The sequence below is a fragment of the Esox lucius genome, chromosome 21 (assembly GCF_011004845.1).
Source record: "Esox lucius isolate fEsoLuc1 chromosome 21, fEsoLuc1.pri, whole genome shotgun sequence".
Lineage (NCBI taxonomy): Eukaryota > Metazoa > Chordata > Actinopteri > Esociformes > Esocidae > Esox > Esox lucius.
In genome coordinates this window covers 737592-757946 of record NC_047589.1, presented here as the reverse complement: position 1 = coordinate 757946, position 20355 = coordinate 737592, and the positions used below count along the sequence as shown (strand labels likewise).

The 20355-nt window shown below is 39.1% G+C and overlaps 1 protein-coding gene across 2 annotated transcripts in view; it reads right to left on the bottom strand.

Moving 5' to 3' along the window:
• prtfdc1a (phosphoribosyl transferase domain containing 1a) overlaps positions 1–20355 on the bottom strand; it is a 36613-nt gene that overhangs the window by 14282 nt on the left and 1976 nt on the right. For both annotated transcript variants that reach the window (XM_010900726.3, XM_020045285.2), the window contains exons 4-7: positions 19991–20056; positions 16485–16502; positions 15888–15970; positions 2339–2385 (exon numbers count right to left, since the gene is read on the bottom strand). In XM_010900726.3, coding sequence (XP_010899028.2) covers positions 2339–2385; positions 15888–15970; positions 16485–16502; positions 19991–20056 — 214 coding nt within the window. The remainder of the gene's footprint in view (positions 1–2338; positions 2386–15887; positions 15971–16484; positions 16503–19990; positions 20057–20355) is intronic.

Here is a 20355-nt window from a genome sequence, read left to right as displayed (position 1 = left end):
AGTTACATTGAAAGAGGGCTGTAATTTGAAGCAGTGTCTGTTCCCACATAGTTACAGTGTAGTTACATGGAAAGAGGGCTGTAATTTGAAGGAGTGTCTGTTCCCACATAGTTACAGTGTAGTTACAAGGAAAGAGGGCTGTAATTTGAAACGTTGACTGTTCCCACATAGTTACAGTGTAGTTACAAGGAAAGAGGGCTGTAATTTGAAGCGGTGTCTGATCCCACATAAATACACTGTAGTTACACCTACTTTCCAGAATCTCACTGATGCCCTGATTCAGGTCTGGGAGGAGATCCCCCAGGACACCTTCTGCTGTCTCATCAGGAGCATGCACAGACGTTGTCAGGAGTGCACACAAGCACCAGGGGGCCATACACACTCGAGTCACATAATGAGTTGCTGTGTTAAAATTCACACAAATTGGAACAGACTGTGATTTCAAATGTTGTTGTTTTTTCAGACGTGAGTTTGAATCCAGTCTTTCTGTTATGCATTCAACAAGATGTATTCAAGATGCATTCAATACCACTTCAAATTACAGCCCTCTTTTTTAGTACTTACACTGTAACTACATGGGAATATGCTGCTTCAAAGTACAGCCATCTTTCCTTGTAACTACGTGGGAACGGACATTGTTTCAAATTACAGCCCTCTTTCCTAGTACTTACAAGTGTTGTTGGTATCGTATAAGAACTAGTTAAATATGATTGACTTACTAGGAAGTTACATGGTAAGTAAGGGTAAAGTACACAGTAAGGACTATTGTTCTCAACAACAGTCAAATCCGACAACTTTTATTTGTTAAGCATATCCATTTCATTCGTCAGCTTCTTGCTTTCAGCATGACAAAATAATAGTCTACTTTGGAGTGCTTTCGATCTGGCATATTGGAGAAAAAAACGTTACTGTGGGCGCCTGTTATGAGGAGAAGCATTGGGGGCATTAGGACACCCAACAGATAGATGTCAACATGGCTTTTAGTTTGGCAAGAACGTGTGTTGGCGGTGAAAAGCTGCGCAAAGCAGAGCAATGCGCATCATCTTTCTTTTCTCTTAAATCCTTAATTCTGCAATCTAACTTGCAATAAAATAATTAGTAAAGTCACATTTAAATGGTAAATGTATTAGCATGAATAAGAATGACAATTATACACTTTCAACATTTCTTTTTTATCGCCTGTCTGTTTAGTACGTAGTTTTGGAGTAGTATCGTTCTTCCTTCATATAAGTACGCATAACACCTACATTGTTCCTACATAACTACCCATTCTTACCATGTACTTACATTCTTGTTACTACGTAGTTACGTGGGAACTACCCTTTAAAGGGTTAGTAACGGGCTGTAATTTGAAGGATTACCCATATTTTTGTAAAACTAGATTGGTACAAGCAACAAATTAATCCATCATTGTAAAACCATGTTTGTACGTTCACTGACCTAATTTCATGCTTACGTTTCACTTTTTTACGATCATATCAATTTATGTATGATCTTCTTAAGACCGTAAAAATTTGTAAGCCTAACCTTTTGGCAGATATCTAATTCCATACAGATTGGGCAAGGCAGAAAGGATTAAGCCCTTTTATTACTAGACAGGTATGCTTATGTCCAAAACAAAACTCACATTTTAACAGCTGTAGTGTCTTGTGTTTTTACATGAATGCTAACTGTAATCTGTTTTGTAAATTGATATCTAGCTAAGCTTACGTTAGCAGCATAAAATTCAAGTTTCAAAGTTTATTAGTCAAATGCACGAACAACACAGCGTTTTCCTGCAAAATGAAATTCATGTGACATGGCACCCGACAACTACATAGTGAGAAAAAATATATAAGCAAAATTATAGCCAGAAAATAGAGCAATAATATACATAACACTGTACACTAGCAGCAGTTTAGAAAGAGTACTATAAACTAGCACCAATCTGGATAGTAGTATTGAACATTATAGATATGGCAAGTATGGAAATAACATACATAAGTGTCAACTAGCAGGAATTTGGTAGAATTATATATATATTTTTAATTCATGCATAAGAAACAATGGTAACTGGTTACAGCTAGGCACAATTTTATGTGATGAAAATCTATCGATGCGATGGTGTCCTGATGAACTGCTGGTAAGACTGGTTAGCTACATTGCTAGTTAGCTAATGTGACATTATCTGACAGATTTATAGCACTCTACAAAGTGGCAGGCATAGACTAGCTAGCTACTGTTACTGTAGCTACCTCACTTAGAAAACTAGTTACACATTTATTTATGCACAAGAAACAACGGTAACAGCTTATCTGACTGGAAGACATCATATATGACATTAAATAAAAGCACTTACAGTCTGGAAGGCTTCCAACCACATTGGAGACCCTTTTCACCAACAGACTGAAAACAACATGACATTGCAACCATTAATTCCCATAATATCCTGAATAATTTTCTATAAACCATGCAGCAGAATTTGAAATGGATCTCAAATGATAACCATTTACAGTGATACTTGATAAACAGTTAATGACTAATTTGATGTGATAGGGTAACTATTCTCATCATTCAGTTGAGAACAACACTGAGACTGTATTCCACAGATACAGTGCTGCCCGAAAGTATGTGTACTCCTTATGCAGTTATATTTTTTTAGTGTTAACCATCTTTATTAAATCAGAACTGCTTTCTATCATAAATAACAGGTTTATAGTAACCAATTCTATATTTTTCTTTAGAGAATATTGTGTAGTAGAAAACAAAATGAAATAGGAATTACTGCAGGTGTACTGGTTAAATCAAGTTGCATTGGTTAAATTAAATGGTAAGTAGAATAAGATGGGTAAATAATAAGGTGCCAAATGAACAAATTAAAAGAAGGAATCTTTAGGAAAGACTGGGAAACCGTTGAGGTTGTGGTGTTTGAAGAGGGTGTATTTGGAGCCAATGAGCATTACCTCTGTCTTATTGCTGTACAGGTTTAAGAAGTTTCTGTTCATTCAATTGTGAATGTTTTGGAGGCAGTTGATGAGGCAATTGGGAGTTTGGGCAGTTGCAGGTTTGGTGGAGAGGTATAGCTGGGTGTCATCTGCTTAGCAGTGGAAGTGAATATTGTGGTGTCGCATAATCTTTCCCAGGGGTAGGAGGTATATGATGAACAGGAGAGGGCCAAGCACTGACCCCTGGGCGACACTGTGTGACAGTCGCACAACCTGATCTGTGATGTTTCAATTGGACAAACTGTTGATGGTCAGTAAGGTAGGAGGAAAACTAGGAGAGTGCCATACCTGTGATACCGATACCAGACAGACCTTCTATGATAAGGTGATCTGAGATGGTGTCAAAGGCTGTACTGAGGTCAAGTAAGTTTAGGATTGATAAAAGACCTCAGTCAGCCGCACGGAGCAGGTCATCAGTGATTTTGACAAATGCTGTTTCAGTGCTGTGTTTAGTGCTGTTTCAGTGCTGTGTTTAATGCGAAAGCCAGACTGGAATTGTTTGTACAGATTATTGCAGTGAAGATGTTTTTGAAGTTGATTAGCCACCACCCGCTGCAGTATTTTGGCAATAAATGGGAGGTTTGAGATGGGACGGGTTACTCAGATCATCAAGTTCTCCATTGGACTTTTAAATTAAAAGGGCACCAGCTACATGTGCACAGAAATTTGTGATGCATTTATGGTGAAACAGTTCCAACTCCTAAGATTAAAATTGTTTTGTGTCACTCAAATGTTAACACACACACACCCAAGTGATGTCAATGAGAATGAGTTGTAGAGTTGAATTCAGCGTTTACATACTTTTAGGTTGAAGTCATTGAAACAAATTTTTCGACAGCACCACAGATTTCATGTTAAACTATTGTTTTGGCAAGTCGGTTAGGACATCTACTTTGTGCATGACACATAGTAATTTTTCCAACAATTGTTTACAGATTATTTAACCTACAATTCACTATATCATAATTCCAGTGGGTCAGACATTTACACACACTATGTTGACTGTGCCATATGCTAATTGACATGATTTGAGTCATCTGGAGGTGTACCTTTGGACAGTGTGCAAATGATTTAATTATACAATGACAATCGTGGGGGTTAAGCTTTTTCTCCAGGGCGTAATGGGAACCCGGAAGAGTGCAGGTGCGTGCTTCAGTGAACTGAAGTCTTACAATCCTTACAGTATCTTGCTTGTTTAACATAATGTCTGCAGTCTGTAGATGATGATAAATCCAATCCAGATTATACCACACAACACCTTTTGCAGGCAGGGGTCACCAAAAAAGTATCCTAGAGCAAAAGCACACCATAATTTCCACTCAAACACAGACCCACACAATGCTGTACCAGGACAAAAGACACTATCAACATGCCAATTAGGTAGGCAGATGTGTTACTACCATACAGGTTCTATGCCTGTGCCTGACTAACTTTAAAGGCATAGACCTCCCAATAATCTTAATTTGTCAGCTGTTTCCTTACCTAAACTATTAGACTTTTCAATGTAAGAAAACCATTTTTGGGTGGTCTATACCTTTAAGGAGTAGCTAGGCAAATTTTTCTGTCTTCAAAGTAGCCTAAGGCAAACGACTATTAGATCAGTCACCTTAAAAAATTTACCACAGAGGTTTGGGTTGACTGTATTGGGATTTCCTCCCTGTCACCCAAAATGTTGAAAGACGATGGCCTGCTTTCACCCAGGACATCACAAATGGAGTAGGGTCAAAGATTTCCAAAGGTGGTCAATTGATGTCCACAATGAGAGGACAGACTCTTTCTGCAGAGCCTGTTGTGAGATTTCCTGTCTGTGTCATTAACTGCCAGAAATCCCCTCTCATATTTGGCAGAGGTAGCCAAGTAGGTCTTACTGGCAATCAGAAGTCTCTTCAGAGTCTCTCCCTCCTGTGTCCCTTGTAGTTTAAATTCTCTGAAGTCCTCAATTGCTTCTCTGGTTGGTTCACCAAGGAGTTAGATCATCTTGTGCACCTCATTCTCACCAAACAAGACAAGCTCCTCACACTTTTGTGGCCAGCTGGACTTCTCAAGTGGCCTCAATAACTGAACAAGGTCAACACTTGACAGGCAGGCATTAAAGTTGTCAACAACTGCTTGGTAAAATTGAGAGCTATTTATTTTCATTGCTCTCTCACCAATAACTGGTGACTTTACACCCTTGCTGTTGACTTTACACCCTGCATTTTAATTGCAGTTAGAATTTCTATTGTCTGTTGGATGTAGCAGGGACTGTCAACAAGTGTTGTGTCTCTTCACTGCAGCTTCAGTGAGAGGCTCTGCAGATCCCTTAACACATACAGTGGGGAGAACAAGTATTTGATACACTGCCAATTTTGCAGGTTTTCCTACTTACAATGCATGTAGAAGTCTGTCATTTTTATCATAGGTACACATCAACTGTGAGATACAGAATTTAAAACAAAAATCCAGAACATCACATTGTATGATTTTTTATAATTAATTTGCATTTTATTGCATGACATAAGTATTTGATCACCTACCAACCAGTACGAATTCCGGCTCTCACAGATCTGTTAGTTTTTCTTCAAGAAGCCCTCCTGTTCTCCACTCATTACCTGTATTAACTGCACCTGTTTGAACTCGTTACCTGTATTAAAGACACCTGTCCACACACTCAATCAAACAGACTCCAACCTCCCCACATTGGCCAAGACCAGTAAGCTGAGTAAGGACATCAGGGATAAAATTGTAGACCTGCAAAAGGCTGGGATGGGATACAGGACAATAGGCAAGCAGCTTGGTGAGAAGGCAACAACTGTTGGCGCAATTATTAGAAAATGGAAGAAGTTCAAGATGACAGTCAATCTCCCTCGGTCTGGGGCTCCATGCAAGATCTCACCTCGTGGGGCATCAATGATCATGAGGAAGGTGAAGGGCCAGCCCAGAACTACACGGCAGGACCTGGTCAATGACTTGAAGAGAGCTGGGACCACAGTCTCAAAGAAAACCATTAGTAACACACTACGCCGTCATGGATTAAAATCCTGCAGTGCACGCAAGGTCCCCCTGCTCAAGCAAGCGCATGTCCAGACCCGTCTGAAATTTGCCAAAGACCATCTGGATGATCCAGAGGAGGAATGGGAGAAGTTCATGTGGTCTGATGAGACAAAAATAGAGCTTTTTGGTCTAAACTCCACTCCCCGTGTTTGGAGGAAGAAGAAGGATGAGTACAACCCCAAGAACACCATCCCAACCATGAAGCATGGAGGTGGAAACATCATTCTTTGGGGATGCTTTTCTGCAAAGGGGACAGGACGACTGCACCGTATTGAGGGGAGGATGGATGGGGCCATGTATCGCGAGATCTTGGCCAACAACCTCCATCCCTCAGTAAGAGCATTGAAGATGGGTCGTGGCTGGGTCTTCCAGCATTACAACGACCCGAAACACACAGCCAGGGCAACTAAGGAGTGGCTCCATAAGAAGCATCTCAATGTCCTAGAGTGGCCTAGCCAGTCTCCAGACCTGAACCCAATCGAAAATCTTTGGAGGGAGCTGAAAGTCAGTATTGCCCAGCGACAGCCCCGAAACCTGAAGGATCTGGAGAAGGTCTGTATGGAGGAGTGGGCCAAAATCCCTGCTGCAGATTGTGCCAAACTGGTCAAGAACTACAGGAAACATAAGATCTCTGTAATTGCAAACAAAGGTTTCTAAACCAAATATTACATTCTGCTTTTCTGATGTATCAAATACTTATATCATCCAATAAAATTTAAATAATTTCTTAAAAATCATACAATGTGATTTTCTGGATTTTTGTTTTAGATTCCGTCACTCACAGTTGAAGAGTAGCTATCATAAAAATGACAGACTTCTGCATGCTTTGTATGTGGGAAAACCTGCAAAATCGGCAGTGTATCAAATACCTGTTCTCCCCACTGTATTTCATGCAGGCCAAATCACATAAAGAACCTGCATTGGTTAGGTACTTCAAAAGCCCAGTGTACTTCTTCCTCACATTGTCAGAATGAGATTTTCAGTTTAAAATGATTTGCCAGAGCATGGAAACTCTTCCAGACTGCTCTCATTTCAGACTCTTCCCGACTGTTAAAACTAATGGCAAACCATCTTATGGTGAAGACCTGTCCAATCTTCAGAATTAGTTTATTAGGTTAATTTGGTAATTTGCTGCTTCTCATAGCAACCGTGCAGTTTTGTGGGACTGAAACAAGCTGTATAGCTATGAGATGAACATTTCAAAATGATTGCAGCCACTTTTGTAGCCTGTCAAAACTAAAGCTCCATCAGCTGCAATGCTAATGAGATTTTCAAAGCCAGCTTCCTGCAAACTTCTCAATGCATTATAAATAGGCATTAGTGCTCTCTTTCAATTGAACTAGATTTAGAAAATCTCCAGTTACATCGCATCTGATGAATATGGTCATGTATGCTAGAGCCATCCTTGTGCTGAAATTTCTTAATCCTATAGAAAATCTGTGGAGGGAGCTCAAGTTGCCAAACGTCAGCCTCGAAACATTAGTGACTTGAAGAAGATCTGCAAAGTGGAGCGGGACAAAATACCTTACTGAGATGTATGCAAACTTGGTGGCCAACTACAAGAAACGTCTGACCTCTGTGATTGCCAACAAGGGTTTTGCCACCAAGTACTAAGTCATGTTTTGCAGAGGGGTCGAATACTTTTTTCACTCATTAAAAAGCGAATCAATTTATAACATTTTTGACATGCGTTTTTTATGCATAAATATATAATAGTAAATGTATTAATCAAATAGTATTTCCCGATTTATGTAATTCCTTGATCATTTATTTCAGTTTTTAATTTGTTTTATTCATTTCCATTATCATATATTTCTGTATATATTTATTTCCGTATTTATTGAAATATTATTTTGTATTTTTTCCCCATATTATTTCATTTCTGTATTTATTTATTTCCATATTATTTAATTTCTGTATTTATTTATTTCTGTGTTCTTTCATTTCTGTGTGTATTTATTTCTGTTTTTCCTTGTCCTTAAGCTAATGTGGGGGCGGGACTAACAGTCAGACGTAGCAATCAAGCCCAGAGCAGCAGATTGAATCTGACTATGAAGATGGTGAGTGCTGTTTTACAGTAGATCCTTGGCGCATCCCCATGTTGCCAATCACTATTCCTTGCACATGCTTCGTTTAAGCATAGGTGATGAGAGGAAATGGGCATGAGAAACTTAACACAACGCATATGTGCTGACATATCTGAATGAAGCACAATACATAGGACTTGATGCCCGTTACTGATAGGACCCACACATCCTGTCCATACCTCCTGCTAGGAACTGTCCATGTGACTGTCATAGGCTCTATGGATAGGCCCATTGACCATAGGTTGGAACATACCATACAAGGGTCATTTGTAGGATAAACCTTTCTTATTGGAGGATATTGGACTGTGTAATGGTAAGTTATGACCACTGACTGCCTCTATTGTGTCCTGGCATAAAAGACGGTGTTAACTTTGTAATAAGAACTATGGAAGGTCAACATCGTAGACTCATGCTGAATAAATATGTATCTCCCCTGACTTCTGGTTCCATTCATTTTGTTCATGGATAAAAAATAGACAGAATCTAACAGCATGGTGCCGTGACCTGGATGGATGGATTTGCACTCTGATTGGTGAGTCAAACCACTCTAAAAGAACAAGTCAGTTTAAAGAGCATTATCAATCAATCAATCAAATTTATTTATAAAGCCCTTTTTACAACAGCAGTTGTCACAAAGTGCTTTACAGAGACACCCGGCCTTAAACCCCAAGGAGCAAACAACAGTAGTGTTGGATTTCATTAGTATCAAGATTAACACATCTGGAACCAGAAGACCTATAAACATAGTTTTTTAGGCCGTAGAACCATGTGGTCAGGACATGCAAGACTTACGTTGACACTGAAAGATGTGTTCTTAGTCCATGAAATACCACAGGAGAAGCTAAGACCTCTAAGACCTGTCGCCAAGAGATAATAAAAAAATATGCCATTGTTCCAGAATAAGATTTTTGTAGTTTTTTTGATATACAGAAAATATGGGAAGAAATTCAAAGAATGTCTGATGAATTACAAAAAACACGTTGGTTGTTGATTGTGTTATCAGAAGTGATGGAATAATAAATTCCTCAAAGATACTCTTGAAAGATATTTGAAGGAGAAAGAATGTGTTCGAGCGTCGGCTGAACAAATGGCTGAACTGGATAAGTTGAAAAAGGACTTGAAAGCAGGAACAACATCTAAAGACACTCAAAGCCCATGGAAAAAGAAACCAGGATCATGTGATTATTGTGGAGTCCCTGGTCATTGGCAGAATAAGTGTCACAAGAAGAAGAACCAAAGGAAAAAGACAGGACACACAGACAGTTGGAACACATGCCGAGCAGTGGCAGGCAAAGATCTCCCATGTATGGAATTCAGGAATCAACGACAGAGGATTTCCTGGCGATACCAGGCACTGACTTGAGCTTATATTATCATTGATTCAAAGTTTTGAATGTATTTCCAAAAATGTATCGTATCTAAATATTGAGTGGAGCTGGAACTTATCAAGGAAATCTGATGACTTCCCTTGATAATGACCAGGCATATCCAATTGTATATTAATTTGAAAAGCACTTTTGATGGTAAATGACATGTTTTAATAGACATTCAAGAAATATTTTCAATGCAAAATGATATTTTCTGTTTGCATAGTTATAACTGAGCATTGGAATCTGCTATGTTTTAAATCTTCCATTCTTAGGATTTGTTTTTGTTTGTTTTATATAGAAACGGTTTGTTTGACGTAAGGTCTAACATTTTAATGGTGGAATAGCATAGATGTAACCATTTTTGATTTGGCTAAGTAACGGAATCTCATTCCACTAAAATGTGCTATAAGGCATAAATAGAGCACATTGAATGAAACATCAACCAAGCCAGGTCTGGATGGAAAATTACATTTGACATAAACTTTTATGGAAACTTGTCTGATTAGTGTGTATGCTTCACTCTGATGATTGAACTTCTGAGATCCACAAGTTTTCAGGACTGATCTATTGTATTCATTGTTGGTAGTTGACGGAACAATACCCAGTGGATGAAAGTTTGATGGACTGTTGAACCATACTAATTGTTGTTTTGCAGTTATACTCAACAGATCGGGACATCACAACCCGTTTTCTGATGATACATCAAATCACTGACTAGACACAGACACAACTGTGTGTGTAACAGCAACATGTTCAAGGAGGATTTCTATAACTACACTGGTTGAATCTGTTTAATATCTTCCTGACCACTCACATGGCAGAACGATACCAGGGTCAGGTCATTTGGCTTCACACTCCATTTCTAGATTAATCATCGACAGCAAGATGAGAGGAGAGTCCTGAAGGACTCCACATACTACAGGTCAGAGTACCACGGGCCAGTTGACTGGAAAGGTCACATGGTCCCATCACAGTGGAAGACTTTTTTGGTGTTAATCTTGAATTAGAGAAGTTTTGGAAAGTCGTGGTGATGTTGATGCATGACTCATGATTTGGACAAGGGGGGACTTTGATTGTTTAAAGGGTGTATTGGGAATTAATTATGCATTTCATTAATATGTCATGTTAGGTCTGTTTCCGTTAGACACGGGTTAGACTGATAGTAGCCTGGGACTTGATGTTTATGGTAAAGATTGATCACGATGGTCACTACGATTGCAGTGTCATACAGTGCTATGTGTCAGGGCAAGCTGTGTCCACTGCTCCTATTTTCATTTCATTTAAGGAAAAATAAAGCCTCAAAGGCCAGATAATCCTTTTTATTGTTTTTCTTTATTGTTTTTTAACAGAAGTATTTGGACCTTTTCAGTTCATTAGGAATCGGATTGTCCTAAATTGTCCTTATTTTGCTAGTTTTATAAACGTGTAATGATTATTTGTTACATGTGTGAAGGGGGGACTGAGAGGAAATGGGCATGAGAAACTAAACACAACGCATATGTGCTGACTAACTCTGAACAAAGAACAATACATGATGCCTGTTACTGATGGGCCCCACACATCCTGTCCATACATCCTGTCCATACATCCTGTCCATACATCCTGCTAGGAGCTATCCATGTGACTGTCATAGGCTCTGTGGATAAGCCCATTGACCATAGGTTGGAACATACCATACAAGGGTCTTTTGTAGGATGTCATAAAATACTTTTTGTGTTAACTTTGTGAAAAGAACTATGGAAAGTCAACATCGTAGACTCATGCTGAATAAAGATGTATCTCCCCTGACTTCTGGTTGCATTAATTTTGTTCATGGATAAAGAATTGACAGAATCTAACAGGGACATGATTAAGGTATCGAAAACTTTTCGTAAAAACACAATATCATTTTCGCAAAGTGAATAGGCTACGAGAACGGCACGTCATTGCAGGTCTGTCCCAGCAGTCCTTGCATTGAAATTGGTTCATTTCAGTGCCAGTGTATAGGACCAGTATGACGGCAATTTCTAAAGTCCCAACAATTTACAAAATGGTAGGTAAGACAGGAAAACTCAATTGCACAATAAACAGATTAATTCTTGCAAGGAGAGAGTACACAAGTTACAAAGTAACAGTGAATAATCTCTAAATTAATGCAGGACAATCGTCAGTACTTAAAGGTGTGGTAAGATGCTGCCCTTCTGTCTTATGTCAATACAACACATTCCCTTTGTTCTATCACATATCCTAGGCTTCAAACAAGGCACATGTTGTCTTCCCCCACCTAGTTAAAAATGTTCCCTTGACAGAAACAAAGGATTTCTGTTTCTTCTTCCTGCAGCTCATCTATTGTGATGGACCTTTTTATGAGAGTCTTTCTGTAGTCCTGTAAATTCTGAGATTGTACCAATGTGAATAATGCAAGAGGAGCTTGGTGATCACATAATTTTGTAGTGATATCACATTCACCACTGCATCCTTTTTAATCTCTGGATTATCTCTATTGAATGGAGCGCAGTGTGGAATGTCAGGGCAGTCTTTCACTGGTTGCGTGAAGAATTCAGGCCCTGAAATCCATGCTTGATTTTTGAGAAACGTTCTTGTTGTCACACCCCTAGAACCATAGTCAGTGGGGTTCAGTTCAGTCGGCACATATCTCCATAGACACTTAAGATCCCTCCCTAATGATGGTAACCCTGTTAGCCACAAAGGTTCGGAATCTTCCTGTTTCACTTCTGATGAATTTTAGAACAGAGGTACTGTCAGTCCAAAACATTGATTCCTAAAGTGGGAGTTCAATTTCTGGCCTCAATTTGTCGATGCGCAAAGCAACTGCGGCTGCAGTGAGCTCCATTTTTGGCACTGTGACTGGTTTAACTGGTGCAACCCTGGCTTTGCCCATAAGGACCGAACAATGAATGCGCCTTTCACTGTTTGTCAACCTCAGGTAGGTCACGGCGCCATATCCAGTATTGCTTGCGTCTGCAAAATGATGGAGTTGGGCTGCAATTGACTCTCCAAAGTGACTTGGCTTGTAGCCAGACAGCTGTTGTAAATCTGTTATCCAGCTCAGCAAACTGTTAGCCATGTCTTCCGGAACACTCTCATCCCATCCAAGCTTTACCTTGCAGAGCTCCTGCAAAATTTGCTTGGCAGGAAAAATGAGTGGTGCCAGCATGCCTAGACTGCCATAGACTGAACTCACCATAGAAAGCGGTCTGTCCTGGAAAGCTATTCTGAACTGAAAAGAGTCTGTTTCAATGTACCACTGTATTCCTAGTTCCCTCTCCACTGGCAATGCATCCTTATCCAAGTTCAGATCTTTAATCTCCTTTGCTCTCTCCTCTTCTGGAATAGACGAGAGCATGATACGACTGTTGCTTATCCATTTATTGAGCTTAAAGCCTCCTGTGGCACAAGTCAGCGAGGTCCTTGGTTAGTTCCAAAGCTTGTTTGGTACACGAAACGTAATCATTTTGTACACCTAAAGTTCTTGTTGTAAATCTTCATTCGGCCACCATAGAAATCATAAAAGGTCTGTGTCCTCTTCGGGCACCATGACTTGATAAAACATAGCCTCAATATCAGCAATAAACGTTTGTCTAAACCTGGTTAAAACTCCAATGAGGCTGCTAGTCAGATCAGGATATTGTAAAAGATGTGCATTAAGAGATTTACAGTTTGTTCTTTTTTGGATGGTATACACCATGATGTGGGATGTACCAGACATGTTTGTTTTTGGCTACTGGTTCTTTGGACACCTTTACTGCGTAGCCTTTATCGAAAATGTCTGCCATGAACTTAATGTAGTCTTCATAGTACTGAGAGTTTTTGTTGAGCTTCCTTTTCAGACCAATGGAACGCTGTTTTACTACCTAGTAATTGTTTGGAAATTCTACTGTATTGCTTCTTAGAGGTAGACCAATACTGTAGTGTCCATCTGTGAGCTTGGTTGACAATTTCACTTTCTCCATGAACACGATATCCTCTCTGGACATTTCCAACTGGTCTGTGCACTGATGCTCGGGGAAGTCATACATGACCTGTTGCTGCAGCATCTCTTCCAGTCTTCCTACTGAGATTCTGTGTACCATGTCCTGTGACTGCTCAGAGGTGGCACTGCCACACTTCCTCAGAGGCCCATTTACAATCCACCCTAAGTTGGTCTTCACAGCATATGGGCCATTCCCTTTACTGTTAATGATCATCCATGGTTCCATATCACGTGGGACATTGGTTCCAATCAACAGTCCAGTGTCAACATTTATGGCAGTGAGATGCAAAGGTAGTAGATATGGACACAGTCCTACATCCTTCTGGGAAGGTATGTTTTCCTTTTGTGCAAATACATCAGGGAGTTTGAGATAATTGTTTTTATACACTCACCTAAAGGATTATTAGGAACACCTGTTTCTCATTAATGCAATTATCTAATCAACCAATCACATGGCAGTTGCTTCAATGCATTTAGGGGTGTGGTCCTGGTCAAGACAATCTCCTGAACTCCAAACTGAATGTCAGAATGGGAAAGAAAGGTGATTTAAGCAATTTTGAGCGTGGCATGGTTAATGGTGCCAGACGGGCCGGTCTGTGTATTTCACAATCTGCTCAGTTACTGGGATTTTCACGCACAACCATTTCTAGGGTTTACAAAGAATGGTGTGAAAAGGGAAAAACATCCAGTATGCGGCAGTCCTGTGGGCGAAAATGCCTTGTTGATGCTAGAGGTCTGGGGAGAATGGGATAGAATCTAATAGAAGAGCAACTTTGACTGAAATAACCACTCGTTACAACCGAGGTATGTAGCAAAGCATTTTTGAAGCCACAACACGCACAACCTTGAGGCGGATGGGCTACAACAGCAGAAGACCCCACCGGGTACCACTCATTTTAACTACAAATAGGAAAAAGAGGCTACTATTTGCACAAGCTCACCAAAACTGGACAGTTGAAGACTGGAAGAATGTTGCCTGGTCTGATGAGTCTCGATTTCTGTTGAGACATTCAGATGGTAGAGTCTGAATTTGGCGTAAACAGAATGAGAACATGGATCCATCATGCCTTGTTACCACTGTACAGGCTGGTGGTGGTGTAATGGTGTGGGGGATGTTTTCTTGGCACACTTTAGGCCCCTTAGTGCCAATTGGGCATCGTTTAAATGCCACGGCCTACCTGAGCATTGTTTCTGACCATGTCCATCCCTTTATGACCACCATGTACCCATCCTCTGATGGCTACTTCCAGCAGGATAATGCACCATGTCACAAAGCTCGAATCATTTCAAATTGGTTTTCTTGAACATGACAATGAGTTCACTGTACTGAAATGGCCCCCAGAGTCACCAGATCTCAACCCAATAGAGCATCTTTGGAATGTGGTGGAACGGGAGCTTCGTGCCCTGGATGTGCATCCCACAAATCTCCATCAACTGCAAGATGCTATCCTATCAATATGGGCCAACATTTCTAAAGAATGCTTTCAGCACCTTGTTGAATCAATGCCACCTAGAATTAAGGCAGTTCTGAAGGCGAAAGGGGGTCAAAGACCCAACACTGCCTACCATTAAAAAAAAATCAGTCAAGCAATGTCAAGATCTGGGGCTACTTTTCCACCTCTGGTCCTGGTCAACTGCACATCATCAAGGAAAGCATGAATTATGAGGTATACCATGAGATTCTTGAACAGAAGGTAATACCGTCAGTCAAGAAACTAAAGCTGGGGCAAAAATATGTTTTCTAACAAGACAACGACGCAAATCATTCAAGAAAATCTATCAAAAAATTTCTCAGGAGACAGAAGATTTGTGTTTTGAATTGGTCACATTACTGACCTGAAACAAGTCAAATGCTGTGGCAGGACCTGAAGTGGGCAGTACTTGCCAGACCCCGCTAAAACATTACTTAATTGAGGTTTCCTAAAAGGATTGGAGGAAAATCCTTCAAAAAACATCAGGAGACATTTACTATCACTGCTAATGGAGATGCAACAAGACATTTAATGAAAGCATTGACATATTTTTGCACAAATGAAATCTGTGGTTTTGTTAAATAAACTTGGTTTGTTAAATGAACAATGATTATTTCTTAGCTTTTTGTTAGTGTCCTTTATTTGGAAGGTTTTTATTACAAATTGAGGTTTTGATTTCATAGAGAAATAATGGCCATTAAGGTTCCCATACTTTCTAGCAGCACTGTATAATCCTTGGAACAGTGAAAATTACCAATTATATTCATTCTTTTAATGACATTTTATCCTAAAAAGAATGGTGGTCCTCCAGAACGTTTCCTTGCAATTTATTGGTCCATTTAGGAAAAAGAAATTGGAATCTCTGCCCTATATAATTATTTACATTTTGAAAGTGCATAGACTGATTTACATGAATCATGCAACACATACATGAAATCAATACAAGGGTAAGGTCACAATAGACTCACCCTGCGACCTTAATCATCTTGGGTTCAAAGGACCCTACATGCTTTAGGAGGGCCTTCATGGTCTTTCCTGTGTCAACTATGGCCTAGGGGATATATAGGGGAGAAATAGAGAGAGAGGGTAAGGAATTTTTTACAGAATTTTTTACAGATTGCACTCAATAAAATATGGAATACCGAAAATAGTGAAAATAAAAAAATGCCCTTAAACAAGTAGATATGTCCAAATATTTGACTGGTATTTTGTATGTATATACTGCTCTGAAAAAAATTTAGAGATCACTGAACCTTTTTCTTTCCTTTCCAAAAAAGTTGATAAGGAAAGTTTTGAGTGAGTAATAGAAGCATTAAATTTTTTGAGTGAGGAACAGAAGGATTAAAATTAAGAGACCACCGCAAATTGAACGCTTCTGTTCCTCACTCAAAACGTTCCTTTTCAATTTTTTTGGAAAGGAAAGAAAAATGTGCAGTGATCTCTTAATTTTTTCAGAGCTGTGTATATATATATATATATATATATATATATATATATATATATATATATATATGAACTATGTTCAAGGCATTTGCCAGTACAGTACCATGAGAGGAGGCACTTACCTCTACAATCAAGACATTCTTTGTACCATGAAAAAAGAAAAAAGAAGAGAAACATTAAAAACTTTAATATCATAACTCCCACACAAACAGAGCAAATACTTGGTGTTTGACTACAAACTATTTACGCTATAGATTGCTGTTAGTGACAACCTCAGATCTTATTTTAGTTCCAAAAGATACAAAGACATATAAATGTACTACCTCATAATGCACAATTGTCCCTTAAACTGAGCCAAAGTCATTTCTAAATGTCTTAGTCTGTACAGAGATTTCGAGTTGAACAGTTTCTATGGTGCAGGGGTTCAAAGGACAGCTTTCTCGCCTTGGCTGTGTATGAGGCTCTTTGTGTGGCTGGTGGAGTGTATCTATGGTTCAAGATGAGTGCTCTGAGAGAATGCAGGCACGATGCCAATGTTCTGGGCCTAAATAATACACCTGAACCATGTTACATAACACTATGAATAGGGAGAACAGAGAAAGAGAGAGGAGAGAGAACATAGAAACCTTGACCACAACTAACCTGCTTTGCCACATGCCAAAGATGTGCACAAAACAGCCTCAAAACACCATCTCTATATTTTTTTATACAAATGACCTTTGACCCCCTGCAGAGATTACTGCTAAATTTCATTACTTACATTAATTAGTGGCAGTACTATATATTATAAACTTACAGTGCATATATTGAAACTAACATTGATCAAATTTCCATGATGACATTTTGGATTTTAAAAAAAGTGCCGTATTTGACATGAAGTAAATGGTGGTGCATATGGCCGTTTGACCATAGTGTTTGTCCCTAATAACGGGGACACCTTATGAATGGTACATGCCCCAATAACTGGCACAGTGTTGCTCTGCTATTCTGAGGGAAGATGTGATGCAGAGATGGCAGCCACTTAGTCAAGACTGATGTTTCTGGCTTGAGTAAACTTGTTGTCTTACACAGATATTCTTGCAGATGTCCTACCCTAAGCAAATACAAATCATAATTGAGGTATTGACATGCCATTGCCTGTGTCCTCTTCTGACTCCTAAAAGATACGGAAACTATGCACTGCAAGACTACATTCTATTCAGGTGGGGGCATCACATTAAACATATAATTGTATATATATGGACTAGATGACTATGGGATTGTTGATTGTCCATTAAAATGTTTTCATTTTATTGCATTAGGAAGAGCTGTCAGTATATTTCTCATGCAGATGTTCTGTGCCACAGATCTCTAGATGAGGGATTCAATCTTACTCATGATGATGGCTGTACACTAACAAAGTGACTTATAAAGGGTGCACAAAGAGGATGGTTGTCAGAAGAAAAAATTATATATGAACAGTCGAATTAACCCAGGAAGACATGCAGTCACTGGGTTTACTCAGTTCATTCCAGTCCATAAGTCTAGTTTGGTAGACACATTTTCACAACAATATTTTGCTGTCTCTTATGGTCAACCTACAGCTCTGGAAAAAATTAAAAGACCACTTCACCTTTTTCTTTCCTCTCCAAAAAATTTGATAAGGAAAGTTTTGAGTGAGCAATAGAAGCATTCAATTTCTCTTAATTTCAACCCTTCTGTTCCTCACTCAAAACCTTCCTTTTTGAGTTTTTTGGAAAGGAAAGAAAAAGGTTCAGTGGTCTCTTAATTTTTTCTGGAGCTGCATAACACTTGCCTCCCACCATAGAGTAAATAGATGTTTTTGAATTGTGGGTCCCTAGTAGGGATTCATTGGGCCCACTTATTAAGGTTCACATCTGAGATTTTAAGTTGAAATATACCAGGGGTTTTTCATCATCAGTTCAATTAGTTTTTTTGTCTATGTCTTAATACCTTGTTTGAATAAGTCTTAGATATGTTTCTTTGACTTTCTTCCTTAGCCATCTTTTTAACGAAGAGAACACTGATGCATTTCAAAGGAGCCTGTAAACACTGTAAAGCTGGGAGCTCCTTCTTGTGGCAACATTTAGAATATGACATATCAAATATTTTCTTTTGTGCTCAAATATTTTATACCGAAGGACTTGATCTGAATTCCTAAAATCCCTTTTTTGGGAGCAATAACAAAAGGAAAATTATACAAATAAATCTGGTTACAATAAATGTTCATACAAATCTTACCCAATATATAATGTAATGTAGCACTGTAGCATACAAACATCAGAGTACCAGTTTCTTTAGCTAACATTCCAATCATTGCCAAAGACAGGCACATACAGTGAGGGAAAAAAATATTTGATCCCCTGCTGATTTTGTACATTTGCCCAGTGACAAAGAAATTATCAGTCTATAATTTTAATGGTAGGTTTATTTGAACAGTGAGAGACAATATAACCACAAATAAATCTAGAAACACGCATGTCAAAAATTTTATAAATTGATTTGCATTTTAATGAGTGAAATAAGTATTTGATCCCCTCTCAATCAGAAAGATTTCTGTCTCCCAGGTGTCTTTTATACAGCACCAACTGTTGTCACCTTTTCACCAAGCTGCTTGGCGATGGTCTTGTAGCCCATTCCAGCCTTGGAGCCTTGGACAGCTCTTTGGCCTTGGCCATGGTAGATAGTTTGGAATCTGATTTATTGATTGCTTGCTTCTGTGGACAGGTGTCTTTTATACAGGTAACTAGCTGAGATTAGGAGCACTTCCTTTAAGAGTGTGCTCCTAATCTCAGGTTGTTAGCGATTATTCGCAAATGGAAGAACTGTCAATCTCTCTGTCTGGGGCTCCATGCAATATCTCACCTCGTGGAGTTGCAATGATCATGAGAACGGTGAGGAATCAGCCCAGAACTACACGGGAGGATCTTGTCAATGATTCTCTGCTGAGGGGACAGGACAACTTCACCGCATCAAAGGGATGATGGACGGGCCCATGTACCTTCAAATCTTGGGTGAGAACCTCCTTCCCTCAGCCAGGGCATTGAAAATGCGTCGTGGATGGGTTTTCTAGCATTACAATGACCCAAAACACATGGCCAAGGCAACAAAGGAGTGTCTCAAGAAGAAGCACATTAAGGTCCTGGAGTGGCCTTAATCCCATCGAAAATCTGTGGAGGGAGCTGAAGGTTCATGATGCCAAACGTCAGCCTCAAAACCTTAATGACTTGGAGAAGATCTGCAAAGAGGAGTGGGACAAAATCCCTCCTGAGATGTGTGCAATCCTGGTGGCCAAATACAAGAAACGTCTGACCTCTGTGATTGCCAACAAGGGTTTTGCCACCAAGTACTGACTCATGTTTTGCAGAGGGGTCGAATACTTATTTCCCTCATTAAAATGCAAATCAATTCATAACATTTTTGACATAAGTTTTTTTGGATTTTTTTGTTGTTATTCTGTCTCACTATCCAAATAAATCTACCATTAAAATGATGAACTGATAATTTCTTTGTCAGTGGGCAAACTTACAAAATCAGCAGGGGATCAAATATTTTTTTCCCTCACAACAGAGCAAAGAACATGTTAATGTAAGTTAATGAGACTGGTACACAGGTTATGTATACATACCTTTCCTCTTAGAACAGATAGATCTTGACTTCCAATGATGTGCAGGTCCTCTGTTGATTGGTCATTCTTCAAAGAGAAAGAACACGTTTCTGAACAGCTACCTATCTGTCTTGCATTAAGACACATAACATAGATGAACATTCAGAGATATCTTTGAACACTACATCCAGTGTGACTATACTGCAACATTTTCATATTAGCTACTATGTGTAAAGAGAATTAAAAAAAAACACATGTCCTTATCAAGTATTTTTAAACTTTTTTTTTTATTAATCCCTTTGTAAATCTTAGAAATATGATCAACATTTGATTTTTTTTTAAAGGGTATCTGGGAATATACCAGTAGATAAATCTTATATAGATCC